The sequence below is a fragment of the Chenopodium album genome, chromosome 18 (genome assembly GCF_948465745.1).
Source record: "Chenopodium album chromosome 18, dcCheAlbu1.1, whole genome shotgun sequence".
NCBI lineage: Eukaryota > Viridiplantae > Streptophyta > Magnoliopsida > Caryophyllales > Amaranthaceae > Chenopodium > Chenopodium album.
In genome coordinates, this window is record NC_137851.1 from 11,592,953 (window position 1) to 11,617,815 (window position 24,863).

Below are 24,863 nucleotides of genomic sequence, written 5' to 3' on the forward strand. Positions count from 1 at the left end.
TCAGACAAAATTAAATAAGATAATTCAGACAAAATTAGATGAAATAAACATAGTCAAAATGGGAATATAACATATTGATTCTTTGATAAAGTTTGACTCGTTAAAACTAAAAGGTGATATTAGCATGTTTATTACATTGAGTTTGGATTGGAGTCGATGAAACTAGCTACGGTTGAGTTGAGTTCAATGGGCCTAATGAAGTTAGTTTAATTAGAACTTGATTTGAGTTACTTTGATGTGGTTTGGTAGAATTAGTGTAAGGAAATCTTGTCCAAAATTACCCTATAAAATAATAAGAGTATGTTTTGTAATCAATCAGGAGAGTGTATTATACCTCTTAAGATGAAAAGAGAGATTGTAAGAGCTAGTAGCAATAGGAAAAAAGAAAACCAGGAATAGGTCCAAGGCAATTAAGTGCAAAAAGTGTCGATGATCTGGACACAATTATAGGACTTGTACGTAAGCGGGGTTTAACAACGAAAGAAGTTAAAGGCAACTGAGCCTATTGTCATTAGGAACCCTAATGTTAGAGATTGGTTAAATATAGCTAAGGCAGCAACAACATCTTAGAAAAGAGGACAAGAGTCTACTGCTGAGAAGAAAGGTGCAAAGATAGGGAAGAAAGTAAGAAACACATCTCAAGCTCCTACATAGTTAATTGATTCATAGTTGCAAAGTCAACCAATGAATCAATCTCAATCTAAGTCTCAATCTTAGATTTGAATACCTTAGCTTTATAATTTTTGTTATGACTCTTATGAATTAGAAGTATAAGTTAGTTTTTGATAATTTATGTACTTAAGTTATGTTTTGATGGTGTACCTTAGTTTTGGGATACTAAAATAGTTTGTGTTAAACATTCTGGTTTATGAAAGTTCAATAAGTTTTTACGCAAAGCTTGGTTTGAATTCTCAACAGAAATTCAAATACTTAACAAGGCATAGAAAATAAGTATGCCAATTATTAATCCATTTTTCATTCATTAATACAACCATAAGACCACAATCTTCCATTACATTGCTTGTTTAATTTAAAGGCAAACATCTAATTAGCACCAAAGATTAATATCAAATATATGACAACAACAATCTTAACAACCATATAAATGCACCTTACAAATTCATCTACTCTTTGTGTAAACTTAGCAAATTCCTCTCTTAAACTTTCAGATTGGATGCCTCGTCAAGATTCGTAGATAATACCCCCATAGCAACGCACACGAAAAACCACAGTACATGCACTTGTCATAAGCTCTTTCAGGGTTCAAAATGGTATCAGAAAACCTATATTAGCAAGTCTTGGTGGATGACAGTTACAATAGTTGTGTTTGATCCACCACAAATTATTGATTAAGGCATATTAGGTCTCTCTCCTCTCTCTCCTCCTTCATTTCTCTAAAACCCTAGCCTCCATTTTTGAATATCGAAGAGGCTTCCATCGGTTTTAACCGATGGAAAGCCCTAATCCTTGTTTCTTTAAAGTTTATTTAGGTTTTATAATAATGCTTCCTCCTTATGGGAGGAATTTTTCTCCTTCGAAAGAAAGGGTTTCCTATCTCCTTCAAAAAATAAGGGTTTTTCGACCTCCTTTGAAAGACAAGGTTTATCTCTTCTTTTCGGGGGAGAAATTTCTTAGTTTTGAATCCATGATATTAGATGTAATGGATTGTCGTGAAATTATTTCGTTGGTGAAAAAGTTATCAAGTTTTCGAATATAGATAGATGAATCAGAAGGAAAATATTTTCACGACTACAAAAGATCGTTAGATTGTCTCTCCAACAAGGTTGTATATTTTAGCGATATAAGCGAGGGATGTTCCACAGTGCAAGAAGGAAAATTCTATTTGATTCAATATCTTATGTATTTGTTAACGTCGAATCTTTATTGTAGATGTCGTATGACTTTTAATTAATGAAATATTTTTGCTATATTAAAAAAAATAAAAAATTATTGATTAAGGCGGACTTTCATTAAATTATTGTTAGGCGAGTTAAATTTACCCTATAAGCATTTAAAGTTATTCTTATATAATACCAAAATAATTACCATTAATCTAACATAAATTTTACCGTCAAAAAACACTTATATTGTATTAGATTAATTATATTAGCCTTTATAGCATGTGTCAATTAGAAATTACAGATTAAGTACAATCAAACTCATTACAAATCAAAAGCTACTCTTAAAGGGATTAAAGTTTTAAAAAAAATTGTTAAATTTACCCTTAAATTGACCGTTTAACAATAAAACTAACGTAAGACCACCTTACACAAGACTTATTGCTGATCCATAAGGCCTTTCCATTCTTGCTCCAAAAGAACTTGTATCTATGGAGCCGGCCATATTAGAGAAATAGGTAGAGGAACAAATGCTAGAGAAAAAATGGCGCATGCATCAATTTATAAAGGAGGGGCATCAATATTTTGGTAGGAAATAGGGATTGCTTTGACATTTTGAGTGGGAAAAGTTAGAAGGAAGGTTTTAAAAAGGGGCATATTAGTCATTTCATTGTGTTTAGTAACCTAAACTGCTCTAATTCAGAGTTACTAATTTTAACTTAACTAAGGCCCCGTTCACTTCACCTTATTTTTGCTGAACTGAAATTATTTTTACTGAAACAAAATTATATTTGCTGAACTTAAATTAATTTTATTGAACTAAAATTATTTTTGCTGAACTGAAATTATTTTTACTGATTTTCTATTATAATTCTTCTTTAAGAAAACTGAATCTTACTGTGCTGAACTTATTTTTACTGAACTGAAATTATTTCTACTGAACTTAAATTAATTTTACTGAACTGAACTTATTTTTACTGAACTAAAATTATTTTTACTTAATATTATTTTTTTAAGGTGAAGTGAACAGGGCCTAATTAATCACACCAATTAGCTTAGGGAGTCAAAATCTAGGATGTACCTGTAAGAAGTAAAAAAAGTAGTGGTATACTAATAACTAATCACACCTATTTTTATAGAAATGCTAAATGAGATTTAAGCTTTTTTAATTTCTTTTTATTTACTCCGTACTAATTTTTTTTTTTGGAAGCCTCGTACTAACTTAACTAATGTTATCGAGTTTAGACCGAACTAGATGGAAGCCCGTACAATGCACAGTATTTTATACATAAATCAGAAAAGGGTTATTTTCTTCATTATATTTAACCTACATATAATTTTTTGATTAATTTGCTTGTTAGATAAAGGATAATTTGTATTATTTTTATGCAACTTATAATGCAACCTTAATTCACTAATATTTATGAAAATTGAATACTTTATATAATAAAAAAATTTATAAGTATGATAGATATTAGAATAAATATTTAATATAATGTTAAAAGATATTTTTTTATTAAAATTTAAATTCTAAATAACTATTCATAGATTTTTGTTTAACACTTGAAATTACATTTTAAAGTAGATTTTAAATGTGAAAAAATATAATTTCGTTTTTTTAAATAATTTAAATCATAAATCCTCTTCGTATTTTTTTTAACCCTGATTCGTTTGTATAAGGAAAACGCATTGTTCCTCTATACATATAAATCTCTTATAATTTTTTATTTATTTAATCAAGATAAAAACTGAACATTATTGTTTCAATTTTTTATTTTTATTTTTTTAAGAATATTGGTTAATTATTAATAATTTATTTTCATTTAAAGTGTTATTTTTTTAATAAAAGAACGTTTTTTTTTTGTTTATATTGCTGTTTACTCCAACACTCCCAAATGAAGCTCCAAAGAATCGAATCAAACCCAACTACAATTCTCCAATCAAATTCCATGTCCTGTGACATTCAATCATATAAATTCACTCATTCATTCAATCCCAATTCAAATGAAATCAATTTATGAACACCCAAATAATTAAAAAAATTAACTTACCGGCCTAACATGTTTATACAAATTGTTTTTTTTATCTGCCACATTTTTTTTTTTCTATTTTCAGATATTTTTTCTAAAGTGTTTGTATATAATACTTATATAATAAATAGTTTTTTTTTTTCTTTTTTTTTAAAAAATTTAATTCCTAATATCAAAAGATCATCTTTAAAAAATAGATAATTTTTAGTTTTAAAATAATTTAAATATTAATAAATCACTATCCGTCGTTTTAACTTGCGTGGCAAAATTTTTAAATTTCATTCGTCACTTTTCCTTACGCGGCGAGTGAATTTTTTAATTCTAAAATAAAATACAAATCTAATTTTTAATTAGTCGAAATAATATCTTTACTTACATGGCGCTCCGAATGCTCTCCAAAAATGTTTACTTTATATATATACTGGTTTTGTGCCCCGTGCGATGCCCGAGTTGTTTATTGAATTTTAAGATAAATTTTTAATCTATATATCAAATTTTAAAATATATCATTGATACAAAATTAGTTACGAATTGATGTGCTTTTGTGATGATTTGCTATCTAGTAGACATCTAATGACTAATAATAATGTTTGTGGAAATGTTCGATTTAATACATTGAAAAAATAAAGAATTAGCAAAAAAAATTAAATAAAAAAAATGTTTAAAGCCCGTTGGATTGACCCAAAATCCAAAATTTTGGGTAAGGGTTGAACATTTCTGGACTTGTAACCTAAAGTGACCCAATCTGAGATAACTCATGACCCGACCCTAATTAACAAGTCTACATAGTAATACAATTCTATTATATTGTGAAGTATATTATTTTAACTGAGTAGTATAGATTATAAATGAATGTTTTATGCTTTGAACTACTTCCTTCGCTCCAAAAAATATTATGATATAAAAAATAAATTTATATGATAATTTTTGAGAATTATAATCTAATAATTTTTTTGAATAAAATTATAATTCAATTTGTACATCTGAAATATTGGTATTTTATCGAAAATAAAACTCTAAACTAACAATTTTATCCTAAAATTCTATCCAGATAGAATTCTAAACTAACTTTTTATCTTATGGAGTCTATTTAAATCTATTCAACGTGGCGCGACACTTGACGAAAAGTTGGAACGCCAAGTGTCGCTGCCTCGTGACCTGGCTAAAGTTTATTCAACACTGTTTTTTTTTTTGTTTGGATAGTAACAACATTGAAGTCACTAGATTAGTACTCGTGCGATGCACGATTTAATTAGAATAAAAAAAAAAAATCAATAAGAGAGTGTAAAATAATTAATCACAAAATGAGGGTTTTTGAAAAGAGAAAAATCATTAATATGTTTTTGATTAATTGATGTTCACACTTTTATTTATTTTTAAGAATTATTTTTTCCAATCTTGAATTTCAAAAGACAAAAATAGGGGGAAAAAAAATGATGATGTCATAAGCAAATTGAAGGGAAATTTTTTAATGATATGTGTACACATGTGATGTAAGCGCTTTTTTCTTTAGTTATAATTATAAACTAGATATAAGCCCGTGCGATGCACGGTTTTAGTAAATCTTTATATTAATTTAAGATTTTTTTATATGAAGATCATTCATTAGAGATATTTGGATAAAATTCCTAATATCATAAGATAATTTTTTTTTTGTTTTAAATTTTAACACTAAAGTTATCTTTTACGTGGCGCTTGAATTTAAAACCCCAAACCTTATTCTTTAATTTTGCTTAGTTAACAATTTAATTTTTTAATAAAAAATAAATGACAAATCATTATATTTATTGGTTAAAGTAAGTCCTTTGCAAATGCGTTTTTTTATACTTGTTATGTTTCAAAATGTTAGTCTCATCTAGAATCTTTTAACGTTTAAAAAAATTAGGGGGATCTTCTAAATTTCTCTTTATATATAAGGAAAAACATAGTGATATAAGATTTAGTTTTATTCGTTTCGATGAGCACATTATTAATCTCTAATTTTTATAATATTTGCTAGGGAGAGATTAAAGATATTTACGATCAAAGATTTACAACCATATATGTAAAAAAAGATAATTATTAGTTTTTTAGATAATTTAAATTTTAATTGTTCACTATTCGTTATTTTTAGCTAGGTGACAAAATTCTTAAATCTTATTCGTTACTTTTGCTTAGGTGGCGAGTGAATTTTTTAATTCTAAAATATATTATTAATCTAAAATTTCATTGGTCAAAATAATACATTTTCTTATGTGGCGCGTCGAATGCTCCCGAAAAATGTCTACTTTATTTATATATATTAGATTATAAATAAATAGATTGATTTAGTGGATCACTAGATCACAAATTTCCAAAATAATTCTGATTTACCTCCAAATCCAAATCTCCTGCCCTCCTGGAATCAATTGAGCAATTAACAAATAGCAGAGCTGAGCTCAGCCCTAATTTTGTTTTTTCAAATCCCTAATTGAAAACCCCTGCATCTCCAGAAATTCCTCTAATTTCGGTGAAGGAAACCCTAATTATGGTCGATCAAAACCCTTATTCAATGGGAGAATCGGTAACTTCCGTCGTTGCACTGAGCTTGCTTTCCCCTAATTCTTTCAATTTGGGTGTTTTTCTTGCTGAATTTTATTTGAATTTTTATTTGCAGAATTTTATTCATGATGAAGATATTCGGCTTGATACGGTCAAAGCTAGATGTAATTTTCTGTAATTTAAACTCAACTTTGTTTATGATTGATGAAATGTATGAGTTTTGAAATGGTTTTTGGCATTGTTACAGTTAGAAATGTCATGAAAAGGCATGCTGAATTGACAGAGCGTCTTTCGAGGTATGAATTTTTCGATTTCGATTTGGTTAAGAAGTTAATTGCAGGTTTTGTGCAATGAAATCAAGCTTCAAATTATGGCATTCTCAAAATTTTGTTGTTAACTTTTGTGCTCCACTGCTCCTTTTATCATAAATGACTAGTATTTGATCAAATAATTGGAAAAATGGATTCATTCTTTCATGGCATCAAGTCGGTTTGTATATTACTGTATAATTTTTCAGAGGATATTAGCTTCGTAATTGTCAATAAAAACTTTTACTTGATCAGTTCACGTCTCGTATGCTAACAGCTGGAGTGAGTGCTATTTGATCCTGATGACATTTGCTGTCATTAATACCCGCACGAGTTCTATGCTGTCTGATTGTAGTTAAATCCAATTGCAACTAGTTTTCATCATGGCACTCCCTGATGTTTTAAAGAAAATCACTGTTCTATGCAAACACTTGTATATAACTATATGTGAGATGTGTGCCTAGTGTTCATACAGTAAGACGTACCAAATAACATCATACAGTTTGTGTAAAGACTTGCGTTATATGTTCCTCTTAAAGCCACTAGTTGGCCTTTTACAGAGGATAACTACTTTACATGAATGTTTTGGCTACTAGCTAGCGGAGTATTTGATTACAATCATAGCAAATTGTTATTCTATTGTTTATACTATAATATATTTCATCTGCAATAAGCCAATAACATTTGCTGTATATCGCAAAAAAGTTAACATAGGTAGAAAGTTGTGATTCTCAGTTCTTCAGATTTCTCTGTAAACATATTGGGACAGAGGGAATGGTTTAGCTGGTTGTTTGGATTTGACAGTCTTTTGTTGATAATTTTGTTATGTAAAAATAGCTTCTAACTGGAGTTTTTGATTGTCTTGTAGGGATTCTGACAAAATGGTTTTTGATCGTTTGCAAAAAGAATTTGAAGCTGCACTAGCTTCTCAAACTCAAGGTATTTGGTTCATAATTATTAAGTCTGTGGGAATTTGGTGTCTTTCTGCCAGTCACACGCTTATCATAGAATTTGGCATAGGCATAGAATTACGTATAATATGTTTGTTGAGCTTGCTCACTCTCTTTTACCAATGATTACATTCATAAGTGTTTGACGAGCTGTTAAGAAATGTTCTTTACAATTTCAAATCGTGACATCATTTATACGCTGTACACCTTCACTTTGTCCCATGCCTAACTATGTCATGCCGTCACATACTGCTATATTATGACTGCTAACACTTCCTTCTCTCTCATTTCTAATTTAAGGAAGCTAAATGGTACTCTGTATAAGATTATGCACTTTTCCTTCTTGTCATAGACACCAATGTTTGTCTAATGTATCTTTTTCCATTTGTCATATACTCCTATGTTTTGTATCGTATTGCAGAGATCTATCTGGAAGGTGAAGATTGGAATGATGGACTGTTAGCCACAATAAGAGAGAGGGTATGCCATGTGGATTCATGTTTTTGTATCGTTCTGTAAAGTTTTTATCTATTTATTTGTATGTCAAATAATGTACTTTTTTGTTTTAATGTTTCACCTCACTCTCTGTCACATACTTGCAATTGGTTGAGGTTGTTTTTTTTGTTTTTTATTTTTATTTTTTTCCCGTGTTAGGTTCACATGGAGGCAGATAGGAAGGCAACATCAGGGGATTCCAATATGGAGCTAGACTCTCCCTTGCTCGAAAAAATCACTTATAGGGTGGGAAGTAAGGTAATATCACCTATAGTCCAATTTGTAAGAACAGTGTCAATGGTAAGAGTCTTGATGGAACCAAGTATACAATGGTTTCTCTCAAAGTAATGTTGACTATTATGTGTTAGTATCTCTGCATGGAAATTTTCTCGTGACTTCAAGACCAATAGAGTATTTTTCAAGTATTTTAATAACAGCAGAAAAGTATTAAATTCTGTCTTTTAGAAATGGGTCATGATCTGCTAAACTTGGTGTTAACATGTTTTTGATTTTGGATAAAATATTACTACAGTGACCTTATGCTGTTCTTATGGAACTCTCACTTCATATGGAACTTAATTCTTTTACTACCATACATCCTTGGCTTTCTGAATTATTAAGTTAGAAAATTGTTCTTTTGCATGGAATAATCTTGTGATCCCTGATTCCACAAAAACCGAAGTGAGTGGGCATAATGGGGGGATCTGATCCTAGAAATGGTGGCTTGAATATGCGGGGTGCAAAACCCTCATCTTGAGTATTGCATTGTTTGAAATCTAAGTGGTTTGGAAGTTCTATTATTTAGGTTAATGTATACATTGGCTACACGACACAGCATTTACATCAATTGAACTTTATGTTCTTGACTAATGAATGCATATGCATATGATTATGCTGTAGAATGACAATTGGGTGGTTGTCATGTCAAAATTATAATTATAATCCAAATTTCAGCTAAAATTTTAGTTGATATTTCCAGCTTTTTTCTGGGTGAAGTGTCTGATTTAATGTCAATACTATATAGTAAATCTTAATTTACTCGTTGTACAGGTTATATGTTGTTTGGAAGGTGCAAGGATTGGTATACAGTATGAAACATCGTTTGCTGGTAATTTAAAAGTCCTTGATGCTGTTTGTTATCACCGTGAAATATTACTTGTTACATTTTGTACCCGGTTTTGAATCTATTGTGACTCATGTGATTGAACAAATGCCCTCGGCGTTGGTGATTTTGATAGTTTTGTCAATAGTTAACTGGATGAGAAATAGTAACACACTAACACAACAGTACTTTATATGCAATTACTTAATTTGTTTGGCAGACTTGGGCTATGTTTGCTTCACCCTTTTTCAGTTACTTATTCTTGTTAATCAAACCAGACCTCAAAAATGAAGCTTTTAGACATTGACTCTTATATAATATCAGCTGGAGGTATCGTTGCTCTATGGTCGGCTTTGCTTCTCTTGGCTTTTTAATCTGGTGCTTGCTTATGGTTCCTGTTGGTCTTTTTGAATCAATTCTTCAACTAAAAATTTGTTCAAGATGAGCTTCATGTGGCCACATCTCTTCATACCCTACCTATAGTAGGTATTATGCTGAGTAGCTGTGTTGCTTGCTTGTGTTTTGCTTCCTTCGTGAAATATAGACCAGAGGATCACTGAAGTGTATTGCTTGAGTTTTGATCTGGATAATTACATCTTTAAGCATTTCTGCTCCTGTACAAAAGAGGATGAAGGTCAGAGTGGTGTAGCTCCTGTTCAGTGGCTCATAAAGTTGGTTAAATCTTGCATCTAATTTATTCTAATCCATAAAGATAGCCAGAGCAGCATAGCATTGGATCTAAATTGGTTACTGCCATTACTCTTGGTATCTAACACATGAACTTCCGGTTTTTAAGAAGCTTCATTTAATTTGATCTTCTTCTCTTTTTCTTTTCATCCTTTGGGTCTTAGGGCAGGATTATTATTTGGTAATCTGATGTGTGGGATTCCTTTATCTAGATATCTTTTCGACTAAATTCCTAAGAGTCAATTTAGGTTATGTTCAGTTTTGATCTATAATTTTCTGATTTGATCAGATTTTTTAGTTTGACCAAACTTTGACCTTATTTGTACACTTATCTGTAAAATTAAATCATATCAAGTGAGATGTCAGTAGATTCATATTAATATGTACTTTCCAGATATGAAATTTTCATAACTTTTAATATCAAATTTAAAGATATTTAACATAAACTAAATGCTAATAAAAAGACAAGATTAGTTCACATCTAATTTGATTATTTCAGAAATAAGCTAATATCAACTTAAGTAAGTTGCACTATACATAGTTTAGTGGTAAGATAATCTGTACATGGAGAGTGCATTTCTTATGTTTTTTACCTATTTTTTTCTAAAAACTGTTTTTGAGAAAGCAAAACACTTCTAGAGCTCTGATTTTTGTGACATAAGGGGATCAGTGAGATATGGTAAATGATTCTAATTCTTGCAATTTGTATTGCGTAACATGATAATGTTTGTTAGGGGAGCTTTACGATGGCATCAAAGTTCTTGTATTTGGTTGGTTTATCAAATTAAAGAAACAAACTGAAGCAAGCTTATAAGGGGGTTCACAAAGTGGTAGCAAGGTGGTATGGGGTTGGAACTCAATTTTTAATACCTTGTTTTTGGTTGTTGTTAGGGAGTGAATTTGTTCTTTTTATTTGATACCTCGAGGTGTGGTATGAGCCATACCCACCTACCCCCTTGGGTTTTTAAACCACATACCTTGTGGGTTTGAGGTATGGGCTTAGAAATAGAAATTTTCTTAAACAAACATTAGATATGGGTTTTACCCATTCTAGACCCATACCTAACATCTACATTTCAAATGCCCTCTAAAGAGTTTAAGAGAATGGTACATAGCAAGCAGTAGGACAATTATGGTGATAACCAAAGTGCAATTTATCTGGTAAAATATTCTGAATTTCATGCTTAAAGCATGCACTCCCTTTGTCCCATACATATTGTACCATAGTGAAATAGCTCGCAGTTTGAAGAAATTGGAAAATATAGAGAGAAAGTGGTTGCCTTGGTGTAGGGCTTCAATCTAGATGAAAAGTAGAGAAAAAATCTTACCAAAAATGGTATGTTGTAAGCTAGTAGGGACATTTCAAATAGGTATTTGTAAAATCAAGGGACGGAGGAGTAGATGTGATCTATTATTGGACACAAAAACACTTCAGAAGGCGAGCTACTGTATTTGGATAAGATCTATATGGATCATAATGTCGCATATATCAGGACAAAAATCTTGTCAATGGAAAAGCCTATTTAATGCAAGGTGGCTAGAAGTCTTTTTCCTTGCTGAATCCTGGAAGTTTGTATAGGGCTAATGTTTTATTATTATCTAATTTATTAGATCATCTCTCTCATTTGCACATATGTTCCTTTTAGAATTATGATATTCTTAGAGTCTTTTAATTCTATAAATTGAACATCATCTTGAATTCCTGGTATGTTAGCCTTCTTAGGTAGTACGTGGTTTTAAGAAGCTTTCTTTTTTTTTTTTTTTTTTTTTTTTTTTGGTTTTAATTTTTATTACTATGTATGTGATATGTTTTGTGATTTTGAATGGTTGCTGGCTTGCTGTAAATTGAACTTGCATGTACTTTTAGATATTGTTTCACCATACTATATTCGTTATGTGCAGGAGAGCCATGTGAACTGTATCATTGTGTGCTAGAGAGCAAGTCATTTCTGGAGAAGATGACTGTTTTAGAACACACCATATCTTTCTTTCTGCCAATACGAGAAGCTGAAAATGATCTTCTCTCATCCAATGCAATGGTGAGGTTAGTTACCTTACCCTTGTGTATTTGCTTTGTAAATCCATACCTTATCTGCCTCTTCTGAGAAGAATTGTGTATATCCTGTTTCAGAAATTTATAGATCATGTTGGAGAACTGTTGCAGGCATATGTGGATAGGCGGGAGCAGGTAAATTTACCTTGTTTTCCTGGTGTCTCCTGATTTAGAAGTCTGATTATGATATACTATGCTGCTTGTTTAGATTTCTTAATTAAGCCATATCTTTTTCCTCTTCTTTCGTAATCAACAAATTATGTCTATAATATTATCCTTGCCACTGCTATAATTCCTTTAATGAATTCTGGTATGAATAGCTACACTCTTTAGTGATTCCTTTTTTTTATGGATCCCATATTGGAAGTTGTAGAAAAATGCATCAGATGTTCACTGCCTTGCCTTTCCTTTATGGTGTAAATTCCTCCTGATGTTTTGGCTAGGAAAGTCCCATTCCTCTTCTTTTTTTTTTTTTTTTTGGGGGGGGGGGGGTGTGGGGTGTAGGAGATTATAGGTACTAAATGCGGAATTAACATGAATCATATTCATATAGCACCAAACCAAGGATCTCATGCATAACACATAAAGAAGTAAGAATTATACCTTTGGAGCGTGATTCCACGATGATCGAGCAAGAACAATGGGGAGATAAAGAACCTCAAATGCGATTCCTCTACTTGGTCCACGGGCACAGATTAAGACCTCCACTAATGCTAGTTAGTCGCGAAAGAACACTTCTATCGACCTTCTACGGAGATGAACGAACGATCAACTAGCCAAGAACCACCGCGCAACACCACGTGGCCACTAGGGGTGGCCGGCCGTGGGTGAGAGGGGGAGGAGAGAGGCGTGCGTGTGAGAGAAGGAGGATGAGGGCTTTTGGATGGTGGTTGCTTGATTCACAATTCACTGGATTGCAATTGTGACTTCTATTATCAACCCTAGGCAAGGCTATTATTTATAGATCGTATCTCTAAATAATAGTCCAAGTCCAAATCCAAGCCCACTTCCTAATCCCACTCAAACTACATTTAGCCCACTCATGCTTATGACTAATTGATTGCTCATGAGGCCCATTAATGGGCCTCTAACTTGCTTAACCCAATACCCTTGTGTGTGACCAATATAGGATCCATTCTAAAGGGCTTTGGGCTATTTGACTAGCCCAAAGATCATCTCTCATAGTCTAGCAACAGAGGATGACGCCCCAATAGAATGAACTTATTATCTCCATAATAGTGATCCTTGATATATCTAGTAATTGCACTTATCGAAGACACAATTCCTTCATGGGGTTCTGGATCATGGAAGTCTTGTAGATGTGAGATTGAGAAAATGACTGATATGATGTGCATGACACAAGATATGTGGGACAATATATATAACAAAAGCTTGTGTGTAAAATCGAATAGTAAAATCATCGACATTTGTCTGAGAGTTTGAGTTCTAGATTTTGTCATAGGGGGAGCTAAACAAGTGCTATCTCATGTTTGCTAAGGGTTGTATCTTGGATGGTTGGTGACTCTTTAGTCTTTACCTGGTGGTCTTTTTATGGATAGGTGAATTGTAATTTTCTAAGGAGGTCTACATGCATACAAGACCTGAATTTGAAACCTCTCTGCCTCAACCATCTGTTTATTAATCCTTGAATGGATTTTTTTTTGTAAAAAACAATTTCTAAAAGCTGAATTGTAAGCTGGGTGGGTTGAGGAGTGAGGACTGATAGATAAGACATATTGCAGTTCAGCAACGTTATCTCATTGTTTATGAGCGATGAAGAGCATGGGCAACAAAGAAGAAGTCCTCTAATTTTTTATTTTCTCCTTGCCTTTTTCTGAAACCTCATTTTTCTTGCATCGACATCATCTCCCACTTTTCCTTCCTCTTCCTTCAAATCTTTGTAGCTGAAATTGAAATTCTTTAGTGAATGTGATATTGCAACATTTCAGTCAGATTATTGTTATGTTCTTGGTTGAATGGGTATCTCATGTAATATCCTGGACTTTCATTGGCAATACCTATGGTATCAGTGTCAACTTCCTTGCTCTGGTAGGTACACGTACTTCAGTAACCTTGGACAGATGGAAATTATGGATAGACCATAACATCTCAGTCTCCTTTTCTGGATCTCTCATCCCTCATTCTAGGCCTGCACTGTTAAAAACTGTCATAATTTACTTTTGACAAAGATTGGGTCAAGTAGAGAACAGCCAACAAGAATAGATTTTTGTGTAGTGGATCAACTGCACTGAGGAAAAATTGTTATCTAGGGCAATCAGTTTGAAATATACTATTGGAAAGATTATTTGATCCTTGCACAGATTATCACTTTTTTATTTGATGCCTCAAGTGGCACCTTTTGATGAGTGATAAATATCATACTTTGTATATTGTACCTGTCCATTATTGTTAACCGAAAAAATGTCAAAAGATTGATAGGGTGGAATATAAAATCACAAAATGTTGGGGGTGAAATAGGTGATTATATGTTTTGGTAAGTAATTTTCTCATGTGTCTATTTTTAGATCTAGTTTAACATATAGACAGGTTGGATTCATACGTAAGAGTTGTGGGTTTACCGTGGACCACCAAACTACAAGGGGAGGAATTTTAAGTGAGAAACGTATGAGGATTTTTGTGTTATGAAGCTAGGCACTTTTAATTTGTTCTTTGGCTACGTGAGAAAAAAAAAAAAAGGCTGTGTTCTATGTTTTCTTTACCTTAATTATGTTTACTTATAAATGAAATATATTGTGTGGTGGTTTTTGGCACTTTTTATAAGTTCATTGGTTAGTTCAAGCCATTAGAGCGATGTTCTCTTCACCTTAATTTTGTTACTTACATAAGAAATATTTAATTAATTTATAATTGTAATGATGATTAAATATGGTTGGAAACTATACATTGAAATTAGATTCCATGTCCATGTGATTATGTTTTATTTATTTAGTTAATTTTTTTTTTATAATTTTAAATTTATCTTAAAGATATGGTCAAGTTCAATTAGACCAGGAGATCACATCTGACCAGACCTTGAAAAATTCAGTTCATTTATTATATCACCTTATTTTAGTTGAAAAGAATATAGCCTTAGTTGCAAATATCCAAAAGTAATGGATCTGATAATCAATCCTCTTCTTGTATGTTTGATCCAATGATGGAAAAAGCAAAGCTTTTGCTCGCAGAGATACATGGAAGTAAAAGATAATGGAGAAAATCAAGTTTTTAAGCTGATTGCTGAATAGATTAAAGAAGACAATTTTAATTCTGTTTCACCTTCCTCGCACTTACTCTACTGCCTTATTTTGGTGCTAGGTGAGAAGAAGGGACGGGGTGGGGGTGATTTGCTTGTATGAGACTATGAGTGTATTTTAGCTGTATGAATTTATGCCAGTGTGTCCTTTTTAGGAAAATTGTTTTGTTCAGAATTGTAATATGGTCCTATGTACTGATGATTATGATGGCGTTCTGAATTTGTCACACAGGTTCGTGTTATGAAAGAGTTATATGAGAATCAAATTGGAGATCTTTATCATAGTCTGCCTTATCATATGATCGAATTTGTGCTGGAGGATTTTGAAAGGTAAGTACATTATGTTATTTTGAGTTCCTTTGGTAGAAGACTTAGTGAGTTGTTGCATCACACATTTATTGCTGTTAGGATGGACTGTGGATGAGGGGGAGTTTGATTCAGATACTTCTTTGTAAACAACTAATGCCTAGTTTTTTTTGTAGCTTTGTTTGAAGGTGCATGATTTCTAATTGTATGTGCAATTTTACCAAAAAAAAGTGTTTTTTTTTGGGGGGTGGGGAGGGGGGGGGGGGGTGTTGCGTTTTCTGTTTGGTGGCCTTTATAACAGCTGAATGTTGGACCTCATGAGTTATTGTTTCTCGTCACCTTAAATAGTCTGAATTTAACTATTTGACTATGCTAAGCTATTGTATGCATATGAATAATCATGGGATTGCTGTTATCTTGCCATGTAATTTATGTTCTGACCACTATATTATGGTTGTGATTTTCCTCTCAGCACCAGGATCACCATCAGTCTTAAATATGCAGATTTGGTGTCTGTCCTTCCAACTCGAGTCAGAGTCATGGCTTGGCCATTGCACTCATCCAAGAAGGGCCTTGCTCCGGGTCCAATGAGCAGAAAGGGAAATGGAGCATTGCCAAATCATCTTATTCCCATGCGTCTATCTTATGCAGAAGATGCCCTGCGGATTTTTAGTTTACCCGAAGGTAATATTTTGATTTTGAACTGAACAACTTTCAGTTTGAGCTGGTCGATAGATAATTATGTTTTCACAATCTTCATATATCTGAATTAAAGATATGCTACTAGTAGGCTAGTAGCTAGCTACTCAGTCCCTTCTGAATTGAATGTTCACTTTGTTTCAAACTTTCAACCCTTAATGAAGGATTCCCATGATTTCACCGGTTTAAAATTTTCAAAATGTCCCCTTTCTATCTTCTCTTCATCACTCCAACTAAATAGGGGTATGTGTAAATTATAACGATAACCTGTTATTATATTAGGAATTGTGAATTTTTTCCAGACTTCCCAAAATAATACGCGTGACAATTTTTTCCAAACAGTAAGGTTTCAATATTTGTGAAATCCACTAAGAAGGAAAAGTTGCAGTTTTTTTGTTTTTTGTTTTTTTTTTAAAAAAAATAAATTTATATCAATATTAATTTTAATCTTTGACAAAAGTTGCAGTTTATTTGGAATGAAGGGTGGTGTATAAATCTTGCTATTGGCATTCTGTTAGGACTATGTTTTTCCTGACTATTGTTTTATTCAGCTTTTGCAGAAATTGTGTTGAACTTGCCACCTGCACTCCAGCAGATATTTTCTTCGTAGATATCAATTGATTGAGATTTAGAAAGGTAGAGCCACACTAGTCCTTTGTAGGCAAAATTATGTCCAATGCGCTGCTCTGTATAGTCTTTTATAGAAAATTTTAACTTCTCCGCGCAAGTAACGCTATTGGCCTTTTGTTTCAGTTAATTAATGTGTGTGTGTGTGTTTTTTTTTTTTTTTTTTTTTTGGGGGGGGGGGGGGTGATAATTGTGGATATACATCAATTTTATTTCAACTCTTTAATATGGTTATTGCATTATCTGTATTGTGTAATACAACAATTTGAAATTCCCTGGCTGTAGAAAACAAAACTGCTGTTTATCCGATTGTTTCTGATCTCTCGATTTTTACTGTCATGTTTAGTCTATTCGCATGGTTTTGATACTGTTCATTATTAGATTTACAATATACAATTAAAAAAACAATAATACAATTAAAAAACAATATACAATTGACAAATTAACACTTAAAAGAAAAAAGATCAACAATGTTCAATTTAAACAAGTGAAAAACATATTAAAATATTTTAGATTTTGAAAAAAAAAAATATAATAAAAAATAATAAAAAAAACTGAGAAGTACAGCAGCACGAAATTGCAAAATATTCAGCATATAAAGGAGGTGGACTTGATTTGGTTATCTGAATGGGCCATAAGCTGCTCGATTGCAAAGGTGAAAAAAAAAACGAAGAATGTGTTACTATAAGTCTCGAACACGGTACCTTCAGTCCAAAATTTACTAACTTATCCAACTGAGCTGCGCGGTCAACATTGTATATATTTGTTTTGAATACAATTTATATAGTTTTTCTGTTTTTTTTTTTAAAATAAAATTTCCATTTTTTTTCCGGATCTAACGGGGTTCAGTTGAACCCCCTGAACCCCCGCTGGATCCGCCACTGATTATACTTGGTATGTTTTTGTGCAACTATTTTAAAATGACAACTGTTTTATCCATAGCCATCCTACCTTGAAACTGGAATTCTGATGAGGTGATAAGAATAGGTAAACTTTCAACCGGCCAATACAGTTTAACACCGAGACGTGTTGTTATTGATGTTTTTAAGTTACTTTAGCTAAACTGTAAGCTTACTTGGTCTAATCTCTTTATCAAAATGTGTACCATTGGCCGATTTTACACATTAAAAACCAGAGCTGTCATATTAAAACAATGTGCTTATGTTCTTTTCTCTTCTCCTATCATAAGGATTGGTAACTTTCAGGGTCAATATACAGTATACACAAACAATTGGTACGTATTATTTGTTTAAAATTAGATACACAGTTTACACTATGATGCCAGATTTTACCCTACTATTCCCTCTGATTCCAGAGTATTACCAAACTTTTGGTAAAAGACTAAACTTCACTCATACTGGCCTCAGAGGCAGGCTTGGCCTCAAGGCCTTGCAATAAATACACCATCTGAGTTTATGATCATATCAGAAGAAAAGATAGGGAAATAGAAATACGAATAGCAATTTTATCCCATGCTAACAAAATTTAGAAATGTTACTTTCACATTCTAGAGCCAAGTTTGGTAAGAATGGTAACTGACTTTTTATTTGTCATTTAGTTTTATCACGTGGCGAAACAGTCTAAAAAATGTTTGGTTAATCATTTTTTGGTTGGCTTAGAAGCTAAATTAAAAAGCTACTAACACTGGCTTTTGTCTTTGGTAGTGTTAAGCCCTGTTCGGTTCACCTTAAAGAAATAATATTAGGTAAAAATAATTTCAGTTTAGTAAAAATAAGTTCAGTTTAGTAAAATTAATTTCAATTTAGTAAAAATAATTTCAATTTAGTAAAAATAATTTCAGTTCAGCAAAAATAGTAACTCTAAAGAAGAAATATAATAGACATTAGTAAAAATTATTTCAGTTCAGCAAAATTAATTTCTATTCAGTAAAAATAATTTCAGTTCAGTAAAAATAATTTAAGTTTAACAAAAATAATTCCAGTTCAGTAAAATTAAAGTCAATTCAGCAAAAATAAAGTGAAGTGAACATCACTTTAAATAAGAAGTAATTTTGTACCCTTTAAACAATATCTTTATTTTGTTTGTTTGTCCCATTTGAAATCTTTATATAATAAGAGAAGCTTACAAAATCTTTAATAAATAAAAAGAAAAATAACATATCCATATAGTGTCTTGTTAAATATGTGTCCAGGTATCATTGCAAATTTTAAGTTTTGTAATTTTTTAGCACAGTTGAAGATATTGGTTCGAAAACTTGTGCATTGTATACTGTATAACAATGCAATGAGACAAATAAAAAAGAATAGAGTGAGTAATATTTATTAAGTACTCTCTTGTCATTAAAATTTTCTTCTTATTTTGATTATCTATGAAGACAAAGAAGAAAATTTGAATGTTTGTCTTCGTAAATATTCAAAATACATTGCGTGCATATATAACTAGTATGTTATGAAAAGTGAAGGCAGTTTATAAATGGAAAAAGTTTTTTTTTTTTTAAAAAAAACAAATAACAACAACTAGTGAAGGTTTGGAGATAGGAATATGTTATTTAGGAAAAGTTAATAATGGCACAAAAATTTGGAGAAATGTTGGGTATTGTATATGGGAAAGTTAAAAAAAAGTTGGTGTATTATGGATAAAGTTATGTAAAATAAAGATAAAAAGATTAAAATTACACGAAACACCTAAAGTGGAATAGAGAGCTACATTGTAGAATAAAGAGAGTTTTTAAACAACCAATAGTGAAACAACAAGTTAAACATAGAATGATCATCAAGACAAACAAACCTATTGAAATAAACAATCGACAATCATGAGCCCATTGCCAAACAAGACTAACGAAAATATACATATACTCCCTCCGTCTCACAATACATGAGATGTTTTTTTTTTTTTTTTCACTATTCATACATTAGGTTTAACCATAATTTTTTACTAATATAATAAAAATATATTTTATCACAAAATATATTGTTAGATAAGTTTTAATATAAAGTTTCATATTATAATTTTTAAAATGATAATTATTAATATTTAATTATATAAAAATAAAGTCAAACAAGTACATTAATATGCGTGTAATGTTTGACTGCGTCATGTATTATGAGACTAAGAGAGTAATTATTTATTTCATAAATAAGAATGAAATGTACATTATGTACCATATAAATTATAAATAAGGGGAAAACTAAACTTTTGATCTAAAACCAATACTTTTATCAAATGGGTAAGACACAAAGTAAACATCACAATCGTATAATGTGTATAATCAAGCTAAGTCATTAAATATTGCTGTATTTCAAACAGTTTTCATTTGTGTTCTTATGCTACTTAATATGCTAAAATCCAAATTATCTTTCGTAAGTTGTTTTTCTAAGTATTTTATTATAGTGATCCAACTGTATACAACTTGTAAAAGCCCACAATTTCCACCGCTCCAACTAAGCATAAATCAACAATTATAAGCACCAAAATAAATGTCAGAAGAAAATATCAATTTTATGAGAACATCCTTTCTTTTCATGTGAGGAAGAATAATTTTTTCCAAAAAGAACTTCCACTTTTTTTGGAATTTTCCTTATATATATATATATATTTTTTTTTTCTAGTGTATAAAGAGTTATAAAAGGTACTAAAACAATAATATAAGTGAAATTCAATTACAAGTGTGTAAGTAATGTTCTTTAAAATTACATTAACTAAGCTATTCGATATTATTATGAGAGCGTTCTTTATTCAATTATTTTCATGTATTTTTATGAATTCTTATGAATGTATAATTGTCAGTGCATGCTCCTCCAGCATCCTGCATTTTGTCATTATACAGCTTTTTGTAAAACAAAACAAATTTATTTCATTCTTTGGATGTTCTGTTGAGTGCACTTCTTTACAACCCCAAAAAGAATCAAATAAAATCCTTTTTATACTTAATGGAAGAACAACAATTCTAAGATTATATTGTTCCATTTAATACTTTCATAGTTTCATTTCATCAACTTTCTCCCATTTATATGTAACTCATCAACATTTAATTCTTTTTTATTTATGCAAGTATACAAAAAAGCCTAAGAAACATCAAATATGGTGACTAATTGCATCATATGTCTATTAACCACTCTATTATTTCTCCTAATTCTATCTCCAAATCAATGTTCTGCTCAATTAAAACGTGACTACTACCGCGATTCTTGTCCAAATGTTGAGTCAATTGTACGGAATTCAGTGAAGAAGAAGCTCCAAGAGACTTTTGTCACTGGTCCTGCCACTCTTAGACTCTTCTTCCATGACTGTTTCATCCAGGTACTCTTTTTTCCTACTTTTTTTGTTCATATTTTTACGCCTTTTGTGTACAAATTCCTTATGATAATTCATGTTAGTCGACCCCATATCATTTTGGACCTAGCGTTTTGTTTATTGTTCAAAATTTACATAGTTTTGGTCAAGTATATATTTGTTTAAACTCTGTACAGTTTACTACTTGTGACTATAAATTGTGTAATAATGTGGTGGTGTGATTTTTGTTGCATGTTACATTATATATAGGGATGTGATGCTTCTGTAATACTTGCATCACGTACCGGCGATGCTGAGAAAGACGCCGAGGATGATCTTTCACTCGCCGGAGATGGTTTTGACACCGTGATTAGAGCGAAAGAGGCCGTAGAAAGTGTACCGGAGTGTAAGAACAAGGTTTCTTGTGCTGATATATTGGCCTTGGCAACTAGAGATGTCATATTGTTGGTATGTCAAATGATTCATTATTTGTACATGTACTTATATTTTAGCCTCTTTTACATAGCACAATAATCATTAATGACCATGTGGTCCAACATCATTTTGAAGTCATCAATCTCAATAAAAAAACGATATTTGATGAGGTTCAGATGCACGCAACTTTATCCTTACCTTATTTATTTTCCGATACAGAGTGGAGGGCCAAAATATGGTGTGGAATTGGGAAGAAAAGATGGAAGGATATCAACAAAAGCTAGTGTTGGAGGTCATCTTCCTCAAGCTCACTTCAACTATAAGCAACTGAGAAACATGTTTGCTTCTCATGGCCTCTCTGAAGTTGACTTGATTGCTTTATCAGGTTCGCTCTGCTCCTCACAATAATCATGACTTTATCATCATTGTCTTACAAAGTTTTAGGTGTAAATATTATTATTCCCTTAATTTCTCATGGAAAATTAAGTTTTGTCAACTTGATTAATTTGTTTTAGAAATTACATATCTTATTAAAAAATTACGAGTAGTAGTACTTTATAAAACAATTCGAACTTTTCTTTCTTTTTTTAATTATAAAGTATTGTAATCTGACATACTTACATAAGTAATGATAATCAGTTCAAAATCATGTTTTACTGACCCTTTTTAGTATTGTTGTCATATACTATGGGTACTAAACCGCTTTTGCTATGTCATTTGGTGATTTCTCTTTGGATTTTGGATCAAAATCGAATCAACAATTTATTCTATTTTAAAACCACATGTATCATAGGTGTGTCAAACGTGTTAATTAGGTTGTGTTCAAATTAGGATAATTAGTACAGTTTGAGTCATATTTGGGTGATGAGTCATTTGATTCAGGTTTGAATCTACTAGATTATAATGTCAATTAGCCTGACATAATAAATAAATCAATATTCTATTTGTATTTGTCCACATTTCGATTTGGGTCAAATCAAGTCATGTAATTTCGGAACAGTTTGGATTTAGGTTGGATAACTAGGATTTGGTTTCCCCCCTCCCCCACGCCCATCTTCATGATTATGGTCATATTGCTCCCCTTCTATCTTCTCTTCTAGAGTCTAACATGCTGATTTATGTTAACCGACACCAAATCATTTTGGGACTTAAAGCTTTGTTGTTGTTGTTATATAGGAGCACATACAATGGGGTTTACGCATTGCGGCCAATTCTCCAAGAGAATATACAATTACAACAGCCAAAGTAGCATTGATCCAACACTTAATCAAGGATATGCAAAGCAACTTCAAAAGGCTTGTCCAAGAGATGTTGATCCTAGAGTTGCTGTTCCCTTAGACCCTGCTTCTCCTTTAAAATTCGACAACTCGTTCTACAAGAACCTTCAACAAGGGAAAGGTCTTCTTGCCTCAGATCAAACCTTGTATTCTACAAGAAAATCGAAAAGGGTAGTTAATGCATTTGCTTCAAATAGTACCTTGTTTGAACGAATTTTCGTTTCGTCCATGACTAGGCTTGGTCGACTTGGGGTCAAGACAGGAAATCAAGGTGAAATTAGGAAGGATTGTAGGGTGATTAATAGCTAGTATTAGTGAATTCTTTGAAACAATAATTGAAATTGTCTTAATAGACTGCATTTTCATCTTATTTTTTCCCTTCGCTTAGGTCCAGTTGTTACTAATGTGAATGGTACCTAAGATCTGAAATCAAATTCCGTTTAGAAAATACACCTTCAATGAAACTCGACAATGTATGTGCGTGAACTGCATATATTTATTTCCAACAGGGTTCAATACGGCACTCATAAGTTTAAACTCTGTGTTTTCATCAGCTACTCTTGAATTTTGAAAATGTGCCGGTTTCAGAGAAATATTTACTTAGTACTCTGCCGCTCCACTGCAGGGTTGATGTGCAAGAGCTGGAAGTTCAATGCCCTGCAGTGGAGTAAATGCCAAATTCAGTGAAGAGCAGCCAAGTTCCTCAGCACTTCCCCTTATTGATGTTTTTAGTACCGTTTGCCGCGATCTTGCTTGAAGTAGCAGGAACGCGTAAACTCCTTCCATCTTGATCAAGCATACCATATCCTACTCCCAACCCATACCCAAGAGAACTCTCTAGCTTCAGGCACACCAAATTTCACCCTATTAGACAACATCCTAATACGTGTGACATCATATCTTTCCTACATCTTCCTTCGCCTTATTCCACCTCTTTTCTTTTTGGATTCAAATCAGGCACAGGAAGAGGTTTTACTATCCTAGGAGGCGGTAGCTCTTGCCACTTCTCGATTTCTTGCAGATCAATTCAAGATATGTCCTTCTAGTCTTTCTAGTTGAATCTCCTCTTGTGTTATCTACTCAAATTGCAAGGGACGACTTGTCAGTCAAAAGACTATATACACGCATTCGTAAACAAGGGGGTGTGATTCACCAAAAAAAAACAAGGGGGTGTACTCTGAAATATCTGTCTGCTCAAAATAACCAGCACAATTTGAGATGTTGCTGTCGAAAAACCTGCTAAATTATTTTTTTCAGCCCCTGACTCTGAAGGTTGCAAGCAGGAATCTTCGCTAACTCTGCCAAACCTCCAGCAGCCCCCATAAGAATAGCTGCAACAGAACTCCCAACAACATTAAAAAGATTAGGTGCAATACACCATTCTACTCTTGACGAAATTTAGCATCCTTTTTTCTTGCTGAATCAAGCTCGATTGCATGGTAGCAAGCCTTGACAGTCTTGTGTAAAACATTCTCAGCAAGTGGCTTACCCCTGGTAGTTGAAGCCACGACCGAAACTACCATAATAACGGTAGAAGGCAGAACACCATCAAGATCAACTTTAGTCGGTCAAGTCCGTTCCTTACCAATATTTTTAACAACACGGGTGACGAACAAGATCTTTGAGCTAATAGTCACGGATAAAATTGTGTACACTAATAATTTCATTATCAATATCGACTGTTAATGCATTACAATCAACGATCAATTGATAGGTTTGTCATTTTCAGAAACTATTTCATGATTAGGAGAAATCTCACAACCTTTCTGTACAGTTTGTCTTCAACTTTCTGCATTCTGTAAATGTAAAGTGAATTTTGTAGCTTCAGAACTTTATCGAGATCATTATATGCCAAAATTCCATCATTATTAAATTCCTTTATGTTCTCTTAATCAACGCCTTCTCTTTCGCTTGATAATTGTTCAAGATCATCAGACAAGAATGAGTCTGCAAGTGTTGCCATTGTTGCTGTGATCAAGTGAGTAACAAAACAGAAGAACAATATTTTACTAGACAGCAGATCTCATTTACGACGGACATAGTTCCCAAC

At 32.1% G+C, this 24,863-nt stretch overlaps 2 protein-coding genes and 1 pseudogene across 5 annotated transcripts; 2 read left to right on the top strand and 1 right to left on the bottom strand.

Annotated features, from left to right (window-relative positions):
* The first annotated feature begins 6,195 nt into the window (after window positions 1-6,195).
* On the top strand, window positions 6,196-17,034 carry LOC145593091 (uncharacterized). Of its 4 annotated transcripts, none has more exons than XM_081649597.1 (12): window positions 6,196-6,410; window positions 6,504-6,552; window positions 6,636-6,684; window positions 7,565-7,635; window positions 8,068-8,126; window positions 8,301-8,399; window positions 9,192-9,249; window positions 11,833-11,969; window positions 12,062-12,118; window positions 15,469-15,566; window positions 16,047-16,226; window positions 16,802-17,034. In XM_081649597.1, the coding sequence occupies exons 1-11, from the start codon at window positions 6,375-6,377 to the stop codon at window positions 16,213-16,215; spliced, it is 882 nt and encodes a 293-aa protein (XP_081505723.1). In that variant the 5' UTR covers window positions 6,196-6,374; the 3' UTR covers window positions 16,216-16,226; window positions 16,802-17,034. The 4 variants fall into 4 exon arrangements, with proteins under 4 accessions (XP_081505723.1, XP_081505721.1, XP_081505720.1 ...); XM_081649595.1 differs by having other exon boundaries at window positions 6,199-6,410; window positions 16,793-17,034; XM_081649594.1 differs by having other exon boundaries at window positions 6,200-6,410; window positions 16,015-16,226.
* Window positions 17,035-20,574: 3,540 nt separating this feature from the next.
* On the top strand, window positions 20,575-23,265 carry LOC145591490 (peroxidase 45-like). Its single transcript, XM_081647953.1, has 4 exons — window positions 20,575-21,128; window positions 21,372-21,569; window positions 21,756-21,921; window positions 22,713-23,265. The coding sequence occupies exons 1-4, from the start codon at window positions 20,910-20,912 to the stop codon at window positions 23,120-23,122; spliced, it is 993 nt and encodes a 330-aa protein (XP_081504079.1). The 5' UTR covers window positions 20,575-20,909; the 3' UTR covers window positions 23,123-23,265.
* A 26-nt stretch (window positions 23,266-23,291) lies between these two features.
* On the bottom strand, window positions 23,292-24,823 carry LOC145591488 (U4/U6 small nuclear ribonucleoprotein Prp31 homolog pseudogene; annotated as a pseudogene).
* Between the last annotated feature and the right edge of the window lie 40 nt (window positions 24,824-24,863).

What these genes read in the sequence shown, in the direction of transcription:
- LOC145593091 (XM_081649593.1), top strand. Translation starts at nt 6,375, where the DNA reads ATGGTCGATCAAAACCCTTATTCAATGGGAGAATCG. An exon ending in TGATACGGTCAAAGCTAGAT is followed by an intron (nt 6,553 to 6,635) that starts GTAATTTTCTGT and finishes GCATTGTTACAG; the next exon opens with TTAGAAATGTCATGAAAAGG. An exon ending in TTCTCTCATCCAATGCAATG is followed by an intron (nt 11,970 to 12,061) that starts GTGAGGTTAGTT and finishes ATCCTGTTTCAG; the next exon opens with AAATTTATAGATCATGTTGG.
- LOC145591490 (XM_081647953.1), top strand. Translation starts at nt 20,910, where the DNA reads ATGGTGACTAATTGCATCATATGTCTATTAACCACTCTATTATTTCTC. An exon ending in TCCATGACTGTTTCATCCAG is followed by an intron (nt 21,129 to 21,371) that starts GTACTCTTTTTT and finishes CATTATATATAG; the next exon opens with GGATGTGATGCTTCTGTAAT. An exon ending in CTAGAGATGTCATATTGTTG is followed by an intron (nt 21,570 to 21,755) that starts GTATGTCAAATG and finishes TTTCCGATACAG; the next exon opens with AGTGGAGGGCCAAAATATGG.